At 39.4% G+C, this 24,372-nt stretch overlaps 1 protein-coding gene across 1 annotated transcript; it reads left to right on the top strand.

Annotated features, from left to right (window-relative positions):
• Positions 1-926: 926 nt before the first annotated feature.
• appl2 (adaptor protein, phosphotyrosine interaction, PH domain and leucine zipper containing 2) lies at positions 927-23,368 on the top strand. The gene is made up of 21 exons (XM_036576544.1): positions 927-1,191; positions 5,578-5,676; positions 6,667-6,726; positions 6,992-7,063; positions 7,838-7,925; positions 8,101-8,142; positions 8,463-8,521; positions 8,679-8,825; positions 9,051-9,133; positions 11,459-11,611; positions 12,914-13,102; positions 16,390-16,432; positions 18,067-18,123; positions 19,199-19,293; positions 20,435-20,584; positions 20,927-20,979; positions 21,170-21,344; positions 21,471-21,507; positions 21,677-21,832; positions 22,249-22,296; positions 22,390-23,368. Exons 1-21 carry the CDS (start codon positions 1,033-1,035, stop codon positions 22,519-22,521), a joined length of 2,097 nt encoding a protein of 698 aa, XP_036432437.1. The 5' UTR covers positions 927-1,032; the 3' UTR covers positions 22,522-23,368.
• Positions 23,369-24,372: the final 1,004 nt, after the last annotated feature.

Raw genomic sequence — 24,372 nt, 5'->3', positions numbered from 1 at the left:
AAAAAGTTCAGAGATCAGAAATCTTTCACTTTGTGTAGCTAGACTCCTAGCTAACCGATACTTGCTCACCAAGAGCAAAACATATTAGCTAGCTAGAGAGGAACTGGTAGGATCGCTAACTCTATTTGTTAATTGAGCAGGGACAACACACATTAATCAGCGTAATTTTTTCATAATGTGGTGCCAGATTTGGTCAAATGGCAAAGTTTCATCTGCAATTGCCGCCTCAGTCAGCTGGCAGACTGGACAGATTTGTGTCTAGCAGACTGTGTGGGTTTTAATTTAGAGGGCTCATATGAGTGTAGGAGTGAATGAGTGACTGTTTAGGACAGAGCCTCTGTCTGTGTTTCCTCCAGTTCTCAATCCCCACCGCACGCTTTCACGTTTTCTGCACCACCGATTAGCTAATGTTGTTTTCTTGAGCTGAATCAGGGGTGTCGGTGTGACTGTATGATCCAGTGTGACTGCATGGTCCAGTGTGACTATATCATCCAGTCACACTCTATACTCCAATGTAACTGTATTATCCAGTGCGACTGTATCATCCAGTGAGACTATAATCCAATGTGACTGTATTATCCAATGTGACTGTATTATCCAGTGTGACTGTATGATCTAATGTGACTGTTTTATTTAGCATGGCTGTATTATTCAGTGTGACTGTTATTCAGCGAGACTGTATTATCCAGTGTAACTGTATTATCCAGTGTAACTGTATTATTCAGTGTAACCATATTATACAGTGTGACTTTATTATTCAGTGTGACTGTATCCTCCATTGTGACTGAATGATCTAGTGTGACTGCATCGTCCACTGTGACTGTATCGTCCAGTGTGGGGCGCTGCTGGATCACATTCAGAATGGACGAGAGAAACTCGGTGTCAGTCTGTGTAAGTCCAGAGTTCAGAATCAGTACTGGTGCCGATGGAGCTCCGTTAATGGAGTCTGAGATACTTTCACTTGTGTGTTCATTAAACGATCGAGGTTTTCTGATGTTACTATAACCTTAAAAATGTTCACGTTAAATCATCATGACCGGTCTGGAGGCGGGTCTTTTCGCTGACCGGTCGCGCACTGCTCTCTGGGTAACCGAGTCCACATCTTCAGTAATTCAAGCACCATCACTTGTTAGCAAGATGCCGGCCGTCCATAAATTACTGCTAGAAGAAGCTCTACAAGACAGTCCGCAGGTAGGACAGACGCTTCTCTGCTGCAGTGTCTGCTGTACTACAGGCTGTGTTCGCAGTTTGTGGGTAATTTAGCTGCGGACTTCGTGAACTGTTGGTCCCGTTTGTCCAGACAGCGCTGATGGAGCTCACTGAGGTCGGTTAGTGTTTCATTCTGGTCTTACAGAGCGATCAGAACAGGCTGCTGTTGGTACAGAGTACAGGACACGACTGGGTGATCTCGATAGAGTATTAAACAGCAGCTTCTGCTTGTTTTCCTGGAGTAAAGGCCACGGAGGAGGAGGCGAGTGAGGGAGTGAGTGGACGCATCCTGCATCTCAGTTGTTTACGACTTTCCAGCGAGCTACGAATGAGCAGATCCGTGCAGAGCAGAGTGCTGCGTTTTCCATAACGGCCATGTTGAGTCGTTTCCAAGACATTTCGGCTAGAAATGTATTATTTTCATGCGATCAGTCTAAAAGCGCAGGGCCTGCAGCCCCGTCTGGCAGTCTGGGAGGGGCCTGATTAGCTGGACTAGCTGAATGTTATTCTGTGTGACGGACAGGGAACGACTGACTGTCAAACACTGTCTGATCCAGACTGGAGACAGACCACCGCACACTTACGCTATACTGCACTGAGAAACCATCACCCAGCTGACTGTCCCTGCTGAAATGATTATGTAAAACTGTTTTGATCAGCAGTAAGCGCATGGTGAAACTATAAAATATAGAAATAAACTATAAAAATATAGAAATAAACTATAAAAACTAGAATAAAAACAAATAAAATTGTCAGAAATGCATAAGAAGAATGTTTGTATATTGAGTTAGAAGAGTATAGTTACAAGAGCTTTGAAACTTTGGAAATGGTTACACTAACACACTCATGCACATACAGTCACAATGTATGTATTTGTGTTTATTCTTATTCTTGTTGGTGGTTTGTAACCAATAAACTGCCCAGATAAATAGCTTTACATGCAGTTATCTCAGATGCCTGAGACTTTGGCACAGTACTGTATACAGTGGACCTATAAGGTAGATGGACCTCATAAAGCAAGCAGTGAATGGAAGTGAGTGGAAGGTAAAGTGGATGGTGAGTAAATTCACTGGAGGTTTCCAAAGTCAGTTGTGGAGACCCCACACTATTCCCGTTTCTGTGATCTCCTGGTGTGCAGGGTCAAGTGTGTCAGAGTAGAACTGCTGCTACACACTGTTGTCGGAGGGGTTTGGTAAATCAAACAGCTGTTCAAAAATGTCCACGTGAAGCCCTGACTTGGCCTCTTACACTCAGTTGGCATTTCAAATGTCATTGAAATGTTGTATCTTGTGGCTTGGATAAGCCAATCATAATGTAATATCTGCTCACAATGTAATAAAGCAAAAACTAACCGTTTAGATCGCTTTAAAAATAGCTGAGAACGAAATAATGATTCTGTTTAGTTTAGACCAAACTCTTCTTTATCCATATCTGCAGATGCTGAAAAGTAATGCATTTAAACGTGTATGTTGTGAAGTCAAGACATATTTGGTGTTTGAACTTTGCCTCTTTAGCTCTTCATTTGGCTTCCGTTGTGGCGTGATGGTGAACTTCAAGTGGAGTCTTATCATTCAGGAGTTTCCAGACTCTTTCTCTGTCTTTCATTCTGTATCCAGTGAACAGTGGCTTTTTGTTCTCATAGACGACACCTGTCTCACTAGCAGCATATTTGAGAGTAGGCAATAGGGATCAACATGTGAAACTTTATGTGCCAGACATGTTAACATGTCTATTACATGTTTCATGATGGTGAGCAGTTGGGTGAGGGTTTGGATTTGAAGAAGTAGACTTAGATTTAGACCTTCAGTCCAGGGTCAGCTGATGAGTTGTGGCCCTTTCTAGGGGGAAAGTTCTTCTTTTAGGGCAAGATATTTCACACATGTGGTGACAGTAACCTACCCACCACTGTACCACTTTAAAATAGTTACATCACTGGCCAGTACATTATTCCTACTGTTTGTCTACTGTAGATAAGCTACAAATGGAAAACTAGAGAAAGTAAACTATGATAAGTAGCCTACTAGATCAGTCTATTTTAGGTTGTGTTTTAGCTTTAAAACTGTAGATGCAGATGTCTGGACTAGTATACACTCATCAATTTAGTTAGCTGACCGAACTGATTTGTTTTTGCAGATTTGACCTCCGCAAAAAGTTCAGAACTATGAAAGTCTACATCAAGCATTGCATAATACAGCACAATCAGCTGCTCCTAGTTATTGCTACAGACCCTTCAGTGTGCAGAGAGCACGCTGACTAAACTTGTTCACGAGTGTTCTGGTGATTCACAGGAACTCAGGCCTGCTGATGAATTGCAAGCTATCTTGAATATTTGTGACACTGAAATAAGATCCAGATAGTCAAACTAATCCAGATATCTCTAAGTCCAATTATGGTTAAAAATGAGACTCCTTAAAATGAGAACTTTCTTTCTAACAGCGCTGTAATTTATAGTCTGAGTTCATTTGAATAACTGCTGCTGTCATGTGTGTGTAATCTTGCAGTTCTAAGTAATTAAAAGAGTGGCCATAATTAGTCAGGTTTGGCAAGTTTGAAGTGTCATGTCTTCCACCTTGAGCTCTACGCTTATTATTCTATGCTTATTATTCTGTTATTAGTCTGAAGACTTAAGACACAACTACAGAGCCAATTCCAAAAAACAGTATGTGAAATGCAAATAAAAACAGAAAGCAATGATTAGTAAGTCCTTTTTGACCTGTATTAAACTGAAAACGGTACATAAACAGTATGTGTGAATGTGATATTTGTTGTTTTACTTTATATGATATGATAGCTCCAAAAAAATTATGACAGGAGCATTTTTACCCCTGTGCTATGTCACCTTTCCTTTTAACAACACTGAAGCATCATTTGGGGACTGAAGATACCGATTGATTCAGTTTTGAAAGTGGATTTTTTGCCATTCTTCTAAGTCTTTAGTTGTGCAACTGTACAGTGTTTTTGTTGTCTTATTTTGCACTTCATAACATGTGCCCTATGTTTTCAATTTTGAGGCAGGCAGGCCAGTCCAGCATCTGCAACTTCTGATTACCCAGTCATGCTGTTAAAACACTTGCAAAATGTGTCTTGGCATTGTCCTGGTGAAAGAAGCATTGATATCCCTGAAAGGCAGCTTATGTTGCTCTAAAATGTGATGCCCCCCCTTGATACAATGACAGACACTGGCTTTTGAACTTTATGCTGGTAGCAACCTGAATAAAAGTCCTTTTCGTCTTTGGCTCAGAGAACATCATGTCCATTATTTCTATAAACAGTCTGAAAGGTTGAATCGTGAGACTGCAATACATGTTTCCACTGTTCATCTGTCCATTTCAGATGAGCTTGAGCCCAGAGAAGTTGGCAGCGTTTCTGGAAGTCATTGACTAATGGCTTCCACTGTACAGAGTGCAGTCTTAATTTGCATTTGTGGATGCAGGGATGAACAACGTTTACCGACAAGTTTAGCAAAGTATTGTCAAGCCCATGTGGTGATGTACATCACAGAAATGCAAGTTTTTAGTGCATTGCTGTCTGAAGGATTGAAGGTCATGGGAATTCAGTTGTATCACTTTTGATAATATTATGCGCAGTAAAGAGTGAAATAGCTTCAGTGCTTTTTGAAGAACGTTGGGCCTCATTCACCAACTCTTCTTAAGATGAAATTTCTTCTTCAAACCCACTTACATGGTTTTCACAAAGATTCCGACATTCACCAATGCTTTCTTATTTGGGATTTTTTCTTGGGTAAGAACAGAATCTACACTCATTCAAAGGCACAAAGGTGTGAACAATTCTGCGGTATAAGAACACGTAATAAATCTGATCTAGACTTTTTTCTTAGGACCTTAATCAAGAACAAATCTAAGAAAACACTTGGATATTGGTGAATGAGGCCCATTGCTCTTAAAGTTGGAATATTTTTGGAAAAGTGGTAAATGTATGTTTACAAAAAACAATGAAATTCATAACACACTAAATATCTTGTTGTTTTGCTACCTATTTAAATACAGATCAAAGTGGATTTACAAATCACGGCTTGCTGGTTTTATTTGCATGTCATGTACTATCATAACCTCTTTGGAGTTGGAGCTTTGTACTAGGAATTGTTCTGTAATATGTAAATCATGTCTTGAGAGTGAGGAACTGAGGTGTGGGCCCACATGCAGGCCCTTAGGGTTTAAATGGTTAACCACATTACATGCAGTTCTGCAGAAGCCTAATTATATTCTCCTTTTGTTTGTGCTTGAACCACACCCACACCTGCAGGTATTAAAGACATTTCACCCATGTCTGTAGTCTTTCACTGAGCTGTCTGCATGACTGCTCTGCTTGATTTTGTGTGTCTTATTTGCTCTGTGTTGTGTGTTTCAGACTCGCTCACTGCTCAGTGTGTTTGAAGAGGATGCAGGGACTCTCACAGACTACACCAACCAGCTCCTGCAGTCTATGCAGAGAGTGTTTGGGGCACAGGTACACAAACACACTGTACACATACTCACAGTGCCTCGACAGAGGATCCTATGGACCTACAGTATATACCAGAAATATACCATGTACTGGCAGCATTATTGAGTAGGGCTGCAAATTGTTACAGGTCTGACAGTGCAATAGTATCACAACACTTGATACGATGATATGATTTAGTTGCAGTAGTTAAAAATTCGCAATATATAAGTATTGCAATATGACATACTGTTATGTTACTATTTTTTACTTTTGACTACAAATTATTCCTCCAAAGAAAGATCACACTTTGTTCACCTTACGTTAATCTTTTTATCAAAATCCTTTTATCAAAGCAGAACGGACCTATGCAGTATATAAGTCAACAACAACAACAAAAAAATGTTAGTCTTGTATCATATTTGGCTGATGGTGTCTTTTTGTTTGTAGACAAACAACATTTCGAATATAGTTTCTGATTTCTGTCTGCTTTCAGGTGTGGAGCGACTGTGTTATCCACTAATCTGTCCAACCACATCACATCACAATTTCATCACAATACATCCACTGACAGTAGACTTGGTCTCACCAAAAAGATCATAGGAATTAAGGCAGAAATGCATTTTGGTAGTCTGTCAGTCTAATAGTGAGATTAATACACATCAAAAATATTAATAATAAAATATTAATACTTGGGTTTCCATGTAGCATTACAGTTTTTAAACCCAAGATGATTTAATATTACACTCTATTGAGTTTTCTCCCACATCAATTAAAACTTTACAATTTGCTGAAGGTGGATATAAATGTGGCCTGTGCAAAAGTTGTGGCACATTTTAGATTTTATTTAAACTTAGCAAATACATAGAAATTGTGCACTAAAGTGTGCAAACTTTTGCATACGACTGTATGACAGTTCTATGTATTCACTTATACTCAAGACTGGAATAATCACATTGTCAAGTTGCAAAAATCATATCTAGTTCACCTCTCTCTCTCTCTCTCTCTCTCTTTTAGAATGAGATGGCTTTGGCCACAGAACAGCTCTCCAAACAGTTACTTGAGTATGAGAAACAGGTAACACGTCTTTGTGTTCTATAATGTAACCAGTAACAGATGAAAATCGAGTGTGTGTTGCTCTTTGTCATAGTCAGAATAATGCTGAATCAGCCATTTCAAATCGTAATGTAGCAGTGATGCCTTGTTTTAAATTTTAACTGTGACTGTAAAAGATTTCTTTATGACCCAGAGATGTCACGAATGACTGTGGGCTGACAGATGAGCACTGAATTATTCAGTGTTTTGGACTTTGAGTAATTTTAGGGTTTCTTTGATGTTGCAGAACTTTGCTCTGGGGAGGGGAGATGAGGAGGTGATCAGCACACTTCAGCACTTTGCCAGAACCGTGGAAGAGGTGAGGGCTCTGCCTGCTGAGTCTGTATGTGCATCTGACTCTGAGATTGCATCTATCTGAATGTGTGTTGGGTATATATAAACGTGTGTTTGTAGGTCTAGCATATCATAGCTGTCATGCCAAAACCTCGTAACTACAGTTTTGTAAAAATTTGAAATGCCAGCTACTGATTAGATGGTGTGAACATTTCATGATGAATGGAGCAACAGAAATAGTTAAAAAAATATCTGGAAAAAAACTCTTGCTAAATGAATGTACAATAAAGAAGAATGATTTTTCCTTCCCCAGTACAGTTAGTAGTTTGGAGTTATGAGGTTGTGTTATGATGGTGATGATATATTTGAGTGTAATTAGTTGCGGGCGGTGAGTAAGCTCAGCTGGGTGGAGGCGTCCAGCAGCAGTGCAGGTGGAGAAAGTGTGGGGTTCCAGCAGGGGGGCACAGTAACAGATGGCATGTGTTTTCCCAGCCACCAAGGTCAAGGTTTTAGATACTGTGGGCTAGAAACTACTGCACTGAACACAGAGTCCTCTCACCTGTTGTTAAAAACCATACTGTATTTCTTTAGGTAAGGGTTTGAGGGACATTGTGTATATTCAGGCTTATAGCTTAGGCAGGGGTCCTGTATTATTGGTTGTCTTAGATAATAGCAGAACGAACTGTGCATTGTTTTGTTTCTGCTGAGCTTTTCATATCGCAGTGTTGTCAGTAAGGCTTGTAGTCATTATTTTATTTTCTATAGTTCTCATCTCTCTCTTTCTCTCTTCGTCTCTCAGCTGAATGCTCTGCATGCTGACCTGGCCTCTCAGATTGCTGACAGGATGGTGTTTCCCATGGTGCAGTTCAGAGAGAAGGACCTGACTGGTATGGCAGTGTTAATGCTAAAACTAATCAAATGTGCTTCTCTGTTGTGTTTTAATCTAAGTTGCATTTCTGCCTATGTACACTAAAGCTTTCTGAGACGAAATGTAAAATAACTAAATATTGACAACAAATATTTCCTTATTTTGGAACTTTTCTGTTGTACTGTCTCTTACAGAGATAAGCACACTGAAAGAGATATTTGGAATTGCCACTGATGGTAAGGACAAATCATCTTAAAAAGAGGATGGGGACATTTTTCTGTGATTGTAAGGTGTCCTATTTTTACAGTTACTGCAGAATTTCTGCGATGAGCACATCATTAAGGGCTGTGATAACAAAATAGATCAAATTACATTACATATACCCAGTGAGAGTGATTGGCTGGAATGAAGTGTTAGAAGTCTAATATTAGTTATACGATCTCCTGAGCCGGCTCTGAATTCAGGTGTCATGCATACAGAGTGAGTGACTTAACCACTTTACAGTGAACAAAATGACCATATCATCTGAAGTGATATCTTTCCCCTTCCTCCTTAGAGCACGAGGCAGCCATGGTTAAATACAGTAGACTCCCCAAGAAGAGGGAGAATGAAAAGGTGGGTAACTCAAACAGGTTTCATCATATTTTTTCTGCTTGATGTTAAGTGGGGATGAAGACTACATATATATGACAGTTACACAACAGAAACTGATATTTATATAATATTTGTGCTTGTATGTATGTGTGTCTCTGTGTGTATCTTTTGCCCCCAGCTGAAAGCAGAGGTGGTGCGGGAGGTGGCATTTTGCCGGAGGAAGCAGCACCAGGCCTCTATGCAGTATTACTGTGCTCTCAATGCCTTACAGTACAGGAAGAGAGTAGCCATGCTGGAACCCTTGCTGGGATACACACAAGCACAGGTCTGAGAGCAGTTTTAGTTTTTTCCTCTGTATCTGCAGATAATACAGTGTAGGGGCTGATGATCCTAGGTCTTACGTGGGTGACTTCATCTGAGGAACAGAAAGAACATGGCATAAATTCATGATAGCCAAACATTTATAAATTTATCATGACACACGCTCAAATATTATTACATTCTCAGCTGCATATGCTGTTCTGTCTTCATTCTTACCTCCCTCACACAGATAAACTTCTTTAAGAAAGGGATGGAGCTGGTTTCCAAGAAAATGGACAGTTTCTTGGCTTCTGTGAGCAGCATGACTCAAAGGTAAACAGTCAGGTTTCTAAATAGAGTGTTTTATATATGCAAGATATTTATATGCAGTACTGGGCAAAAGTCAGAGAACAGCCTTCATTAATTTTATTTCCAGTCAAAACATTTCACTTACATTTTGGGGAATATTTATGAGGAAGTAGATATAAGACAAAATCCACTTGCATAAGGGAGGGAAAAGTTAAAGATAAGTACAAGAAGTAGGAGTTTTCCACTGGAGTTCAAAGATATGGAGAAAACGAGACTCCTAACAACCATGCGAGACCTAGTGGACCACCAAAACTGTCACCATCAGCACTTAAAGCTTTCATCTCTGAGAGGGAGGAGAAAATCAAGCTCCACTCTTGATCCAGAGCGGAAAAAATCCAGAGGATTTTCTGTCCATCCTTCCACTGTGAGAAAACTCAACACTATGAGTCTGACTGGATGTGCACCTGTGAAGAAACTGTTACTGAGAAAAGGAAATAGACAAAAAAAGAAGAAAATATGCAGATCAAACAAATAAGCTGCTGGTGTTCTCAGAACAATGTACTGACCACCCCTGAGTCCAGACCTCAACATCACTGAATGTGTTTGGGATTATTTGGATAGTAAGAAAATGCATCCAACTTCTAAGACTGAACTTCAGAGGTGTAGAAAAGGATCCCTGTAGATTTATTGAAAAACTGAAAGCAAGTATAGTACCCATTAGGGGTGGGAATCTTTAGGCACCTCACGATTCGATTCGATTACGATTCAGAGGGCTGCGATGCGATTATAAAACGATTATCGATGCATCTCGATACATCTTTTTTCTCTATACAGGATTTCCATCTTCCTACTGTCTGAGGACTTGGTAGTTTTAAAGCAAAGTATTTGTAATGATCCATAATATAAATGCATTATGGATCATTACAAATACTTTGCTTTAAATATCTAAAATATCTTTTATAAATAAATCAAATGGTAGTGATGTGGTAAGTGAACTAGAAGGCTCTCACTCAGAGACACTGCTGCCACTCACCTGCGATAAAATGCGCTGCTGCCCTGAAATAAGATCCAGTGGTGATGGGTGTCCACGCAGCACGTTACAGCCGTCCTTCCCGTTTTCTTTAGTGATTTTAGAACTTCGGTTTTCGTCTCGTTGTAGAGAGTGTGTGTGTGTGTGTGTGTGTGTGTGTGGTGTGGGGAGGGGGGGGGGTGTATTTTCGAGACTGGACGCTGAATCTCGGCTCCAAAGTGTGCAGCATAGCGCGAAAGCCCTGGTTCTCAACGACTGAGAACAGACAGCAGACAGCAGGTCACATAGGCCCGAAGTCTGGCCTCTCCAGTAGCGAACGAAAAAACAGATTAAGACGAACATTTGGAGGACTTATTCGCATTTATAAGCAGCGCGGTTGGTTAAATCTGCTGAGAGACTGTCTTTCTCTAAAAAGTTGCGAAAATGAACTCTCTGAGCTTCTCTTTCAGATCTTCCCGTTCCACCTTAAATGGTGCAGCAGTTACATTCGGCGCCTAAGGCAGAATTTAAGGTGGAACAGGAAAATTAGAACGAGAAGTGAATGAGAAGCGACTTCAGCCTCGTAAAACAGCCGGATGCTGAGACATTTTACAAGAAACTCTTCTAGTTTTGAAGAAAAGTTTTCTGGCGGAGATGGAAGAAAAGCGGCTAAAGCTAAAGCTTAAAGTAGAGCGAAGTAAATCTGCGCTCTCGTTTATATTGTTTAGTCTATACTAGGGACATTAACACATACTGAGACATACTGGACATTAAATGTTGCGGCTTCCAAGGTGGTTCGATTTTTGTTGAAAGGACAAAATGTCTCTTCTTAACTTTTGCGTTGTGACTCCTGACCTGACCTGGCTTTAATGCAGAGGGAGCCGGTCGGATTTCTCGATCATCCAGTGGTGTTTTTGTTATGTGCCTCCTCAGACTGTCCAGGCGCTGCACTTACCCACTTCCAGTTCCGCCCTTTGCGTTCCGTCAACATTACGTTATAAATTAAATATTTAGAAAATCGATTTTTGACATTAGTGAATCGATTCAGAATCGTTCACGTCCGCATCGCGATGCGTCTAAGAATCAAGTTTTTCCTGCACCCCTAGTATCTATAGTACTTGAAAATTTAGATATTTAGTTGTTAAGGTTTCTGTGTATTTTTTTAAATGTGTTTTCAGCTTCTTTTTTTCCCCAGACACTGAAAAACAATCATTTCTGACCATAAATTAGAAAAATGATTGTTGGTCTCCAATTTTGCACAGTACTGAAAATTTTAGCTTTGTTATTGTGACATTTATACAGAGGAGCTTTGTTTCATGTGTCTCTCTTTCTCTCTGAAGCATCCAGGCTCAGTTAGATGCAGAGGCAGAGAGTATGCGTTTGACTCAGAGAGAGCTGCTGTCAGTGGAGGACACAGTCTACATGCCTGACCACGACCTGGAGCCGGTCAACCGCACGCTCATACAGAAAGCAGGCTACCTCAACATTAGAAAGTAAACAGCTTTTACATTGTGTGTTTTATTTAACACTGTAATCTTTTGTGCGTGTGCATGGGTGTGTGTGTGTATGTGGGTGTGTGTGTGTGTATGTGGGTGTGTGTATGTGGAGGGGGTGTGCGTGTGTGGAGGGGGTGTGTGTGCGTGCATGTTTTCCTTAAAAAAACTTACCTGACAAAAAGTTACCTGTTTGCTGCTTTGCTGGCGACATGGCTTTTAACAAGGGAAGTATCCACTGTTTCTCTGACTCCAACAAGAGGGACATTTCCTAGCTCACATACCACCATACATATCACCATATAACATCCCATAATAGTATTTGTTATCATTAACCCTATCAAACCTAACCTCTCATCAGCAATACATTACGAAACTTTGGCAGTATCCCCTCTTAAAGAGATTAAAATCTGCCCCCAGTGTAGGGGTGTATGCCTGCCTATACTAAGCATGGTGAAATGTCGTATCAGCATATGGAGTGGGAGCTCTCTGTGTGCTACTATGAGATATTTTCTGCACATTGAGAACAGAATTAAGATCACTGAAGGTTTAATATTGATTGGTTTAATCAATTAACAATAAAAAATGACTGAAATGTGAAGTGTACATCTCTGCATTTGTTTTCTTGCTCATAAAGGTACTTTTTGACAGAAAATAAAAAGGATGAGAAATCACATTCCTAATATGGGAAACCAAAGAGTTAAAAAGCATTTTTTCAGAAACGTACACTACCATTTAAAAGTTAGGAATCGCTTGTCATATTAATAATTGCTGTTATTTATTCAGAAAACCATGTAAATACAATACAATAAGACACCAGAATGTGTTTGATTTAGGATGTTTTGTTCATTTCAAGTTTTTAGGGAAACACCAAGACCTTATTAAGTGATACATAAAATATTGTAATGATCTACTTACAGTTTCATTGATAACATTGTCTGCCTAGGATTTGATGACTATGCTTCAAATAAGATGCATTCTGTACATTCATTTTAGTATAACTTCATTCTCAATGTTTTAGAACTTTCTCAGTCATTATGGGATAATCTGCAGCTCTGTATATCAGACATTTCTTTATTTTTTTATGCCGTCATACAAATGAAGTTCCATTGTAGGAGGATCATAATTGAATCATTTTATACATTTTAAAAATGTATATCCCCAAGATAATTGGTAAATAAAAGCATCAAACTACAAATATCCAAACTTTTTATTGCAAGTTAAATTATTTCAGACTTTTTTAGTGTCCCTACATCCTTCCCTTTATTAATTCTTGCTCTGTATCTTTGTATTCTTCTGCAGTAAGACTGGGCTGGTGACCACAGCCTGGGACCGGCTGTATTTCTTCACGCAAGGAGGCAACCTGATGTGCCAGCCACGTGGTGCTGTGGCAGGGGGCATGGTGCTGGACCTGGACAACAGCTCTGTCATGGCCGTGGAGTGCGAGGACAGACGTTACTGCTTTCAGATCACATCGCCTACTGGGAAAACGTATGGCAATAAGCTGTTTGTGCATACATTAAAACCTGTAATACACTGTGGGGCACACCTCTGAAAGTGTTGTTAGGCAGTGTAGAGGTGTCTTGCAGTGGGTATCACAGCTTTAAGCCAACACCGAACCATTTGCCACCTTCAGAGCTGAGAATATAACTGCCTACATTTGCATGAGAAAAGAATAGAGCTGTGTCCGTCTCCTGTCTGCGCCATATAGCAGCCAGTAAAGAATGTTCATGGTAGTGTTCTTGTTGTTCTCTGAGCATGTAAAAGTGCTCGTGAGTGATGATGATGGTGTAAATGGCCGTTTAAAAAGATAGGCTTTATTCAGATCAGCATGTGTTGCTTTTAGTGGCGCTGGAATTTTTGACTTGATTACATTTGCGAGTTGAAATACGTCACAGGTACTGCATGCTTTTAGTGGCATGTCATTCATGGCAAGTTGCATAGAGTTAAAAAGATCAAAGTGCAAAAGCCATGTGGGAACATTTTACTTGCTCATGTTTTGATGAAAGGTGACTAGCTTACATAGTCAAAACACTGACACTGCAGAATATTAATATATATAGTATATAGTTCCACATTTCAGATGTTTAAAGTGCTTGTTAACTTTAAACATGCTTTGTAAAGCAGTATAAAGAATTGTAAAGATCGCTAGGGTTCATTTCCATCAGTGAACGTGTGTGCTTGCTCTTAGTGGCACAGATATTTATGACTTTATTGCAACACTTAAGTTCTGAAAAAGATGAGACACTATATATAAGTAAAACCAGAAAGCAGTGATTAGTAAATTTACTTTGTCCTGCATTTAAATGAAACAGTACAAAGACAAGATATTTACTGTTTTTTGATTATCAACTTCATTCTGAAACTGATGCCAGCAACTTGTTCCAAAAAAGTTGAGACAGGGGAACTTTAAGTATAGGAACGTTGTAAAATGTTCAAAAACATCTTAAACGGGTGATGTCATCATGCTTTGGTGTAAAAGGAGGATCCAGGAAAGGCTTAGTCTGCATTAGCAAACAAGCCAATGGTTTAAGAACATTGGGCCTCATTCACCAACTCTTTGTAAGAAGAAATTTCTTCTTAAAACCCACTTAAGCAGTTTTCACAAAGATTCTGACATTCACCAGTGTTTTCTTATTTGGGATTTCTTCTCAGTTAAGAACAGAATCTACACACACTCAAGAGAACAAAGGTGCAAACAGTTCTGAGGTTTAAGAACACGTCATGAATCTGACAGACTTTTTCTTAGGACTTTGTCAAGAACAAATTTAAGAAAAACTTAGAAAGATATTGGTGAATGAGGCCCAATGTGTCAAAACTCTGCAGTGCAAAATATCATGAAAAGATTTAGGAATTGTGGAGAAATCTCTTGCATTAAAAAGTAAGGCCAAAAACCACAAGCTGTAGAATGCCTGTGACCTTCGATCCCTCAGACAGCACTGCATTAAAAACCGGCATGCTACTGTGATGGTTATCAGGATGTGGGTTCAGAAATACTTTGACAAACCAATTGCCAGTAAACATGCTTGCTGCTGCATATGCAAATTAAAACTGTGCTATGTACAGCAGAAGCTGTATACCAACAGCGTTCAGAAACGCCTCTGATTTCTCTGAGCTTGAACTCTGAACTCTGAAATGGATTGATGCACAGTGTAATGTGGTCTGACGGGTCAAACTTTATGGAAATAATGGATGTTGAAAAAGTTGAAAAGCCAGTGTCTGTCATGGTATGGGGGGATATTAATGGGATAACGTCTACATCTGTGAAGGCACCATTAATACTGAAAAATATATACACATTTTAGAGCAACACAAGCTCTTTACTAGATGACGTCTTTTTTCAGGGACTTCCCTGCTAATTGAATCATGACAGCAGTCACGTACTGGATGTTACAACAGTATGGCTGCATAGTCAGAGAGTGTGAGCGCTAGACTGACCTGTCTGCTTTCAAATTGTGTTTTCCAAACCGGATCAATTGTTGTCTGCAGTGCCCAAATGATTATGAAGTGTCTTGTACTGTAATTTAATACAGGCTGAACAGAATTTACTAATCACTGCTTTCTGTTTTTATTAGCATTTCACAGACTGTCCCAACTTTTAGAACTGAGGTTTGCATACTCACAAGTGAGTGTTCATTATTTAGCTTCCAAATTAAGACAACTATATTTTACTTAAAAATGTAAATAAATTCCACTCTTTGTTTTCAAACAGACTGAGGTGGCCGGAATGGAGAAAAACCTTATGTGTAGATGTTCCTGTGAAATGGCTTTCTATGTAACTTAAACTTTAAGCTGGTTACCATATGAGATTACAGTGCAGGATATAGATTTAGAGTACACTCAGGTAGAAAGAAGATGCATACTTGAAAGAAAAAAAAACTTCATCCAGTCGTAGGCCTCTCTTTGCTGCTGTCCTTTTATTTTTTGCTGCACACCACACTTTCACAGTCTCTTTCTACTCCTCTCCTGAAGCGTACCTTTCTCTTTCTGTCCTTCCATCTATAATTTATTGGCTGACTGAATACTCAAGAGTCGGGTGCTCGGCTGCTAGAGCTTGTCAAAGTGCAAGATACTCAACATTCTTATCCAGAGCAGTTTTACATCTATATATATGAATAATATGCTAATGTCAGATGGTTACTAAGGTATAATATGACGAAGTAGTTGAATAAGAGAGCTTGTTAAATGTGTGATGGATCATCAGGTGTTTTTGGTAACCTTTTCATTGACTTGCTATTTTTGATCTGCTTTTCACACAACTGCTTATCTCCAGCATCCGTCCTGTGAGAGCAACACCCCCAAAATCAATTTCCTGTCACTATATTAGTGTCTTGCTAACTGTGAGGACAAGTGAGATGCGCAGTGGGCTTCAGCATGCTGGCTGCGTGCCAAGGAGAGGGAGAGGGAGAGATAGAGAGACCTCCTCAGAGCTTGTTTAATCTAAGAGGAAATAATTATACAGACATTTCCTGTGATATCCACTCTGCTTTGTTACAAGCTGTACAAGCAGTGAACACAGAACAGTGGCTGACAGATGCTACTGAATGCAGCTCCAGTTCAAAGAAGACTCTGAAAAGACAGACTGATATTCCAGTGATGGTCTTTTCTCTTTGGTATTTATAAGTATTGACAGGACACAATTGCTGTCACAAATCTGGCGCCGGCAAACGTCCTTCAGCGTTAGCCATGTCTTAATTAATTGCAGCTTTGCAGTCTTTTATTGTTTTCATAGATTATTACTGTGATGAAATTAGTTAATTTCTGCTTTCTACTTCCAGGTCTATGATTCTTCAAGCAGAGAGCAAAAGGGAATATGAAGAGGTGTGTTACTTTAACATTTTCTACTACTTCATGCCATATTTTGAACTCTACAGTTGAAGTCGGCTTAGAAAAATAGTTCAGCAAAAAATCTAATTTACATGATTTTCCGCTTACCCCAAATCAGTCGATCAGCCAAGACATGTTTGTTGTCCAAGTTTTGTTTATTTAATTTAGAACTGGAGCTACAAGGCTAATGGTGCTAACAAACACTGGAAGTCAATAGTCACCCAAACTGTTTAAGCAAATACATGCCCAAAAACTGCTCTCAGCTTGAATAAACACACAATCAGGTTTTAAATTGTGCAGACAATTCAATGTGCTTTAGAGCAGAATATGACTCACTGTGAACTATAATAACAGAAAAATGTCTATGTGGAGTCATTTAGGATAATCAGAATCACCATTTCCATGCAAAGTTACTTGAGACGGTGCTGAAGGAATCCACAACACTGACGGACCATATGGTAATATAGGTAGAGAAGCTCAGCGAGTGTACTCAGAAAATCAATGTCTGATTACGAGTTTGAGGACTAATTTTTCTGCACAAATAACTCACATAAATACACATGAAGAAATGCATCAGTCGGATGCTAAATCCAAAAGTGACTTTCTGGACCACCTTGTAGCTTGAAGCTGAAATTAGCTTACTATTCAAATTTTCTTTTCCACCTTAAATGGTGCATTGTTACATTGTGGCACCTCAAGCACCAGAACATTACTGCTGCAACATTTAAGGTGGAATGGAAAACTGGAATAAGAAGCTGCCACAGAGGAAGCCAACTTCAGCCTTGTCCTCTTAGCCGCCGGTGGCATGACAGTAAGTGAGAACAACACAGACGGAGATAAAGTAAACAGTGCCTACCTCAGATTTCCTTTATTAAGCTGTCATCTGTAAAAATGTACTTGGTACAGCTGTATATTTTATATCTTGCTGAAGATCTTCCTTGTAATCATCAGCTGAAAAATTGTCACCTCATACACAGAGATTTTGCTGAGTAACTTGAACATCTCTTTTGATAGTTTGTGCTTCATTGTCAAGGGCCAAAAGTTTGCTTGTGTCTGCATTAAAAGGAAATCAGTAGTAAAATATCAGACTGCCTGTAGATTTCTTTGGTCTGTTTTTGCAAAATAGCATTTTTATAGGTTTATCATTATACAATGTGCAACTAACTCTCTTACAGTAAGTAAGCTTTAGGTATTACTGTGCTAATACTACATAGCTGCGTAGAGACATTTTACAACACACCAGAGTTTGTAGTATCAGAAGGCGGGACGTTCTGTGGGTTGATAATGTGGCACCAATTTTAGCTTAAAGGTGTAAATATGGTCTATCCATGACATTTTACCTAATTCTTTGTTTCTATACATGTTTTCATAGCTTATCAATGTAAGTTCAAGCAAATATATTAAGATTTTAGACATGTATTACTGGAAAAGGTTTAGGTGACTATTTACTTCTAGCGTTAGCACTGTTAGCCTGGCAGCTCCAGTTCTAAATTAAGGAGCAAAACTTGGACCCCAAACATGTCTTGGCTGATCTGTGTTTAAGGTTAGTAGAAAATCATGCAAATCTGATTTTCTGCCAAACTGTTTCTTGAAGTAAATGAACTATATTGTCTGTTTCCTCTTCACAGTGGATTTGCACCATCAACAACATTTCTAGGCAGATCTACCTGACGGACAACCCTGAGGTACTGCCTCTCTTCACACGGTCCCTTAGGCACATTGATCAGCACAGATGTGGACAGACATGCCTGCTGTGCTAAGCGTAGATAAGGATAAGGATGGATATTTCCTCTAAAAATACACCTTTGCTAACTTTGCTAATTTGCATACTTCACTAATTTGACCACATAAACTGGTGGAAAGTAGAGCTGGTGTCCCTCAGTTTGCACTGATGGGCAAGGTTTTTAGTGAAGGAGGGCCTTAAGTTTAGACCTCAAAGCCTGAGCTGTGGTCCAGTCTGTGAGAGAGGGTGTGTGAATGTTCTAAAGCAAATATACAAATGGACTTTGATCATCATTTTCCAGCTGCTAGTGATTGTCCTGGATCACTGCTTAATTAGTCCACAGATCAGTGTGCCTTAAAGCAGAATGTGCCCAGTCTTATCCACAAAGGGCTGCTGTGGCTGCAGGTTTTCATTCCAACCAAGCAGGAGCTCAAATAACTACTCAGTGCTTCTGCTTGATTGGAATGAATACCATAAAAACCTGCAGCCACACTGGCCCTTTGTGGATAAGGTTGGTGACCCCTGTCTTAACACGTATGGACACTGATTAATGGACCCTCCCTCATTTACCTGTGCTATCAGTGTTGTAATAATGTTCTTACCATGTAGTTACAGAGATTCTAAAAAAACTGATTCCCTTTGGATGAAACTGTTTACCTCTCAGTATAAGGTCTGTTCAGTTATTCTGTTACTTAAGTCTTTTCCTTTGAGTCTTATTTTGAGCCTTTATATGTTTTGTTGTTTTTTTTCTTTTTTTTTCTTTTACAGTGTTTATTTTAGTTTCTTTAGATACTTTATTGCTTTTGATTTTACTGCATTTTACCGTTTCAGCTCGCATGTATGTTTTGGGTCAGTGTTGTTCTGTACTGTCTTGTTGTGTGGGTTGTCTTATTTTATCATTATTTCATTGAATGAATGTACTTTCCCTTTTTCATTTTAATCTGATTTTCAGCACTTAGTTCAGTATGTTGTGTTTTGAATGTGCTTTTTTTTTATTATTTGACCTGATGTGAATAGATTCTGTTCTTTGTTCTCAGGCAGTGGCCATCAGGCTGAATCAGACAGCCATCCAGGCGGTCACTCCCATCACCAGCTTTGAAAAGAGAGCAGAGGGCTCCCCCAACCCTGACAGGTCAGAATGATACTACGATAACGTCTATTTACACTTTTATATTTCAGTGCTTTATTCATGAAATAAACTCTTCAAGAGAGTCAGATCGCAGAAGATTTTCCTGATTTAACACAACTGAGTCAACTCCCAGGATAGACCGTTCAGATTTAGGGGCAGAAATTCTTGTGATCATTGTCATGATTTGTTAATGGGTCTTTGCATACAGCCTGTGTAGTTTTACAGAAAAAAGTTGTATGATGAAAATTCTGAACAAACATGCACTTCTGTGTCAATAACAGGTCTTTTTAAGAAGCTTTTGTTTGTGTTAGCATCCTAACAGGAATGCCACAGTTACATTAGCACCAAGATACTGTAGAACTATTTTACATTCTGTAAGAGCTCTCTAGCTTAAACACAGACGCTTGATGCTTGTAACAGACATTGAGGTGACATATTCCATTTGTATGGTGCAGTTTGAATGTTGATTCCTTCAGTGAAAGTTTTAAGCCTCTCACTGAATATTACTGGAGCCTGTTAGCTTAGAGTAAAAAGAGTAAAAGGAGTGAAAGGAGTCTACTGTATTTGTCATGAACACAGATATTTAATGTTGGCGATATGTGACTTTACGTTGCTGTCCTGTCCTTCAGAGACATCTGTTTGTAAAACTGCAGCTGTGACAGTGAAAGTATGAAGGCTGGGTTAGTGTGAATGTTTTTTCGAGTGGAGGGACGTTTGTTCGATGTTAGCAGCAAATCTGTACAGTCTGTAGAATTACATGCTTTCTGGAAGAGGTGAATGCACCAAAACACAGCGTGTAGAGAATCTGGACACTTCACATTTCAGTTTCTTGGACTGTAGATACAATGACATATAGCATACATGTGAACTGGCTAGGAATATGCAGTTTTGTTTACTACGCCCTCATTAAAATACAACCCAAGTTCAATTTTAGCCTTTTTTTTTGCAGTTGCTAAAAACTGGCTCAGCTCATACTCACATGTTGCTAAATAAGCTTTAGCCTAGGTAGGTGTATGTATGCTTTGCAAAATTAAGACAGTTGCAAACTTATAACTGCTGGAAATTCACCACTTTGCATTTACATTTTCTTTTTTAATATAGAAAAATGGATTATTCTGAATTAAATCTCAAAATGTCGTTGTAGGGCTAAACCAGGTGGAGTAGCTCACAGCAGTGTTAAGAAGGCCCCTACTGTCCCAGAGCCTGAAGACCTGATCGCCCCCGGAACGCCCATCCAGTTTGATATAGTGCTGCCTGCATCTGAGTTCCAGGACCAGAACAGAGCTGGAGGGAGGTCAGAAGATACTGCGGCCAATATGTGAAACATATTGTTTTCTCAAACTCTAGATTAAGGAATTTAGCCTAGACCAAAAGGATTTCCAATAGTGACTCACTACAGGCATTATAGTTCAGTCCAGAGCTGAGGTTAATGCACCTTTAGGGATCCATGTTTGTTCATTGTTTAGACAGTATCAGCCCTTAATCATTCTGTTTGTATATTACACATTTCTTACGGTCTCTGTTTATGTAGTTTATAGAGCTAAATTAGAGCTCGTATTATCTACTGTCACTACTTACCGTCATATGTGCTTTATTAACATTGCCTGACTTTTTTTTTCATGACCCTACTGCACAGACGCACAAACCCTTTTGGCGAGACAGAAGAGGAGAGCTCTTCAGGTGCTGATGGTGAGACATCACAGCTGCCTCTTTCTTTTCAGCTGTTCATTTGTTGCTGATAGATAAGGTCAGAAAGGGCCACGTAACGCCATAATGGAACTCAAAGACCTCAATTCAGCTGTGCTTTGGCTCCCTTTATGAAGATTGGTTGAATGTCGTGTTGTGTCTTGATCCTCTCGCTCTCTTTGTGTGTGTGCAGACTCTTTGCTACAGCAGGTGTTCGCTGTGCGGTTTCTGGGCTCTATGGCCGTGCGCTCAGGCCACACACAGGAAGTGATCTATGAGGCAATGAGGCAGGTGCTTGCGGCTCGAGCGATACACAACATCTTCAAAACCAGCGAGTCCCACCTGATGGTCACCAGCAGCTGCCTCCGGTGAGTTTGGAATTCAGAGCAAGTCTGACACAGAGACACTGTCACACCTTAGATTTAAAATCAACATGGAAATATACTGACAATAGAAAGGCAGAAAACATTTAATTTTTTTTTTTTGTCCAACAGCTTGATCGATCCTCAGACACAGGTCACTAAAATAAGTGTAAGTGAGTCTCCCTTACACTTAAATGTCATTGAGGATAGATTGCATCTCTGAAGTCTCTGACCTGACTGAGTTATGTGATCCAGGGTCAGCAAAAATGTCCAAGTCTAATTTATTTATTCTGTATCTCCCTGTCTGCATTCTCTTTTCTTTCCATCCTTTTCATCAGTTCCAGCTGAAGGATGTTACTCAGTTTGCAGCACACCAGGAGAACAGCAGGCTGATGGGCTTCGTGGTGGAGGGGAGAGACTGGAGTGAAGGAGCGGAGGAGGGACAGCCCTCCTTCAGCGCCTTCATCTTTGAGAGCAACACTGAGGGAGAGAAGGTAGCTGTTCAGTTCTGCTGAAATTTTACTTAATTGCAGAAAATATGTTTCGATAGTGACAGTATTTAAAAATCACACTCATGATTAATCACAATATTTCAACCTTAAAAGAAATCAAAGAAGATCTTTTAAAAGAAAAAACATTGTAAACAATACTGTTTTCACAAGCCGAAGTTGTTTTAGGGTTTAGGACAGTTGCACAAAAAAAAACCCTATAAATGATGTTTGTATATATATTTATCTTATTACTGTCTCAAATAATGCATTGGGTTTAAATAGATCAAAACACAATCCTTGTAAATATCTAATGTCTGAATATTAGAATATTGTTTTTTTTTGTTGTTGTTTTCTGTTTTTTGTGTAGGATGTGTTCATCATTAGATTTGCTTTTTATGCTGTTTCCCTCTCTTCCATAGATCTGCTACACAATAAACTTAGGAAAGGAGATTACAGAAGCAAAGAAGGTAATTAACGTCTTAATGTTTATGTTAGGATAATCACACTGCATTATACCTACATTATTGGTTTAACCTTTAAACTTTCACCACCTGCATTAGGACCCAGAGGCTCTAGCTCAGCTGATGAAGTCTATGCCTCTGACCAATGATGGGAAGTTCCTGTTGTTGGAGAGTGAGACGGGCGAGGCAGCTAATGGAGGAGGACAAGAGGATCTGGAGTCTGAGGCCTGAACACTCCCCACCTGCAGTTAGATTTATTAGCCCTCTCAAAGGAAGAGTGCTGATCCAGGCTCATCTTTTACCTCTCATATCTTAATGAAGACTGTGGGAGGAGACCCTAGATCAGCACTCTGCAGAGTCAGATTCAAACTGACTCTCTGCTCTACTTTAATCCATAAGCCTGGATTCAACACACCAATTTTGCTCTTAAACAACAATTAGCAGCGTTGAATGAAATTTCACACCTAACAAAGAGTTTAGAGATTTGGGTATACAGTGAATTTACATTAGTTTATGCAGAACAGACCAATTAAATACTTCTGCTGAAGAACACATGGATCTCCTATGGTAATATACAGAAAAATCAGTAAGTTTAGATGGGAATCCTGCAAATTATTGTTGTTGGTATTTACAGTGTGCCCTGATTATCAAATTAAACTGGCAGCTGATCAGCTGAGGTGCATGTTATTAACATGCCACTGCAAGAAACTTAACCACAGATTGACTTGTCTAGGCCTTAAAGCAGCTTTTACACTGTAGCTGCTCTTCTTCATTAGAGCTGATCGTACAGGACAGTGGGACAGTAAATGGTCTTAATGGCTGCTGTCCAGTCTTCAATAAGAACTGAGATTACAAGGGCGAAGAAAGGAGGGGGGCTTCTTAAGAGCACTGAGGTCTGACCTTTCACAAGACCTCTTCACTCAGTATCTCATCTTATGTCTGTACTGAGGAGCATGATTTAAAAGGATGCCGTTTCTAGTTTATCATCTTAGTTTGGTTCAGTGTTTTTGGCTGCTGAGTCATTGAGACTGTTTCTTTCTGTAAAGAGGTACAGGAGTCCTCTTATATACATTTAATAGGCTGGTCTTTGTTCACCAGGGCTTTTAGGTTCATAGTTTCAATTCATCTGCTAAGTAGCAGTAAAAGGAAGCCTATGCAGATGTTATTAATCACTAGGCATCAAGGCATCAGTTTAGACCTTCCAGCTTAGCTAGACTTGCTCTCTTCATTTTCTACTGGTATTAAAATATGTAACATATGTTTTAAGCACAGAGTATAACTGCACTTTCCAGAGTTGTCTTGCAAGACAGCATTTCGTAAGAGTTTGGTAAATTGCACTAATGTAAGTAGATTGTAATTTTGAAGAAAGAATTCATCATAACGGTACTGTAACGTGAAACTAAAAAATACCGTACTGTAATCCAGCTAAATTCCATGCTATGGGTGGTTATTATGCAGATGCTGAATCAGGGTCTGCATCCCCTTCTCAGAGTCCAGTGCTGTTAGAGCAGAGGTGAGCTGCAAGTTGTTAAACAGACTTTCCCTGTAAGTAAGAACTGTCCCCTGTTGGCTGTATGGATGTGTGTATATGGGTGTGCATTTTGGGTGACAGTTTGCTGCAAGACAGCTTCTTGACCAAAAGGATTTGAAGGTGGTTGAACCTGTGCTGAATTACTTTTCTCTGACATGAAGGAATAACAAGTGTATTTTTACTCATTAATCTCATTGTGTACATTCTCCTCAGGTCATTTTAAGTAAAACATCTTTTACATTCCTTTGTTAAAAAAACAACAAAAAAAAACAATTCCAGAACACTAAATAGGTGTTAATATTAATCCACATTTAATTTCGTATGTAGGACTGTGCGCAGTGCTCTGTTTACAGTGAATGGCATGCACATTTAGGTTGAAAGTGCAGTTTACAATCACTTTATAAGGGGTTTAAAATACTCCACAAACACTAAATAACAGTGAGTTGGGTTTATGACACTCCTGGTAATTAGTTTAGTATCAAATGCAGATTTAGTGCACAAAACCTCCTGGTTCAAAAGCTGTCCATGTTAAACTTTGCAACACTCAATGA

The sequence above is a fragment of the Colossoma macropomum genome, unplaced genomic scaffold (genome assembly GCF_904425465.1).
Source record: "Colossoma macropomum unplaced genomic scaffold, Colossoma_macropomum, whole genome shotgun sequence".
Lineage (NCBI taxonomy): Eukaryota > Metazoa > Chordata > Actinopteri > Characiformes > Serrasalmidae > Colossoma > Colossoma macropomum.
The sequence above is the reverse complement of the archived record's forward strand: the minus strand, read 5'-3'. Positions and strand labels throughout refer to the sequence as shown.

What these genes read in the sequence shown, in the direction of transcription:
- appl2 (XM_036576544.1), top strand. Translation starts at nt 1,033, where the DNA reads ATGACCGGTCTGGAGGCGGGTCTTTTCGCTGACCGGTCGCGCACTGCT. An exon ending in TACTTGAGTATGAGAAACAG is followed by an intron (nt 6,727 to 6,991) that starts GTAACACGTCTT and finishes TTGATGTTGCAG; the next exon opens with AACTTTGCTCTGGGGAGGGG. An exon ending in GCAAAAGGGAATATGAAGAG is followed by an intron (nt 16,433 to 18,066) that starts GTGTGTTACTTT and finishes TCCTCTTCACAG; the next exon opens with TGGATTTGCACCATCAACAA.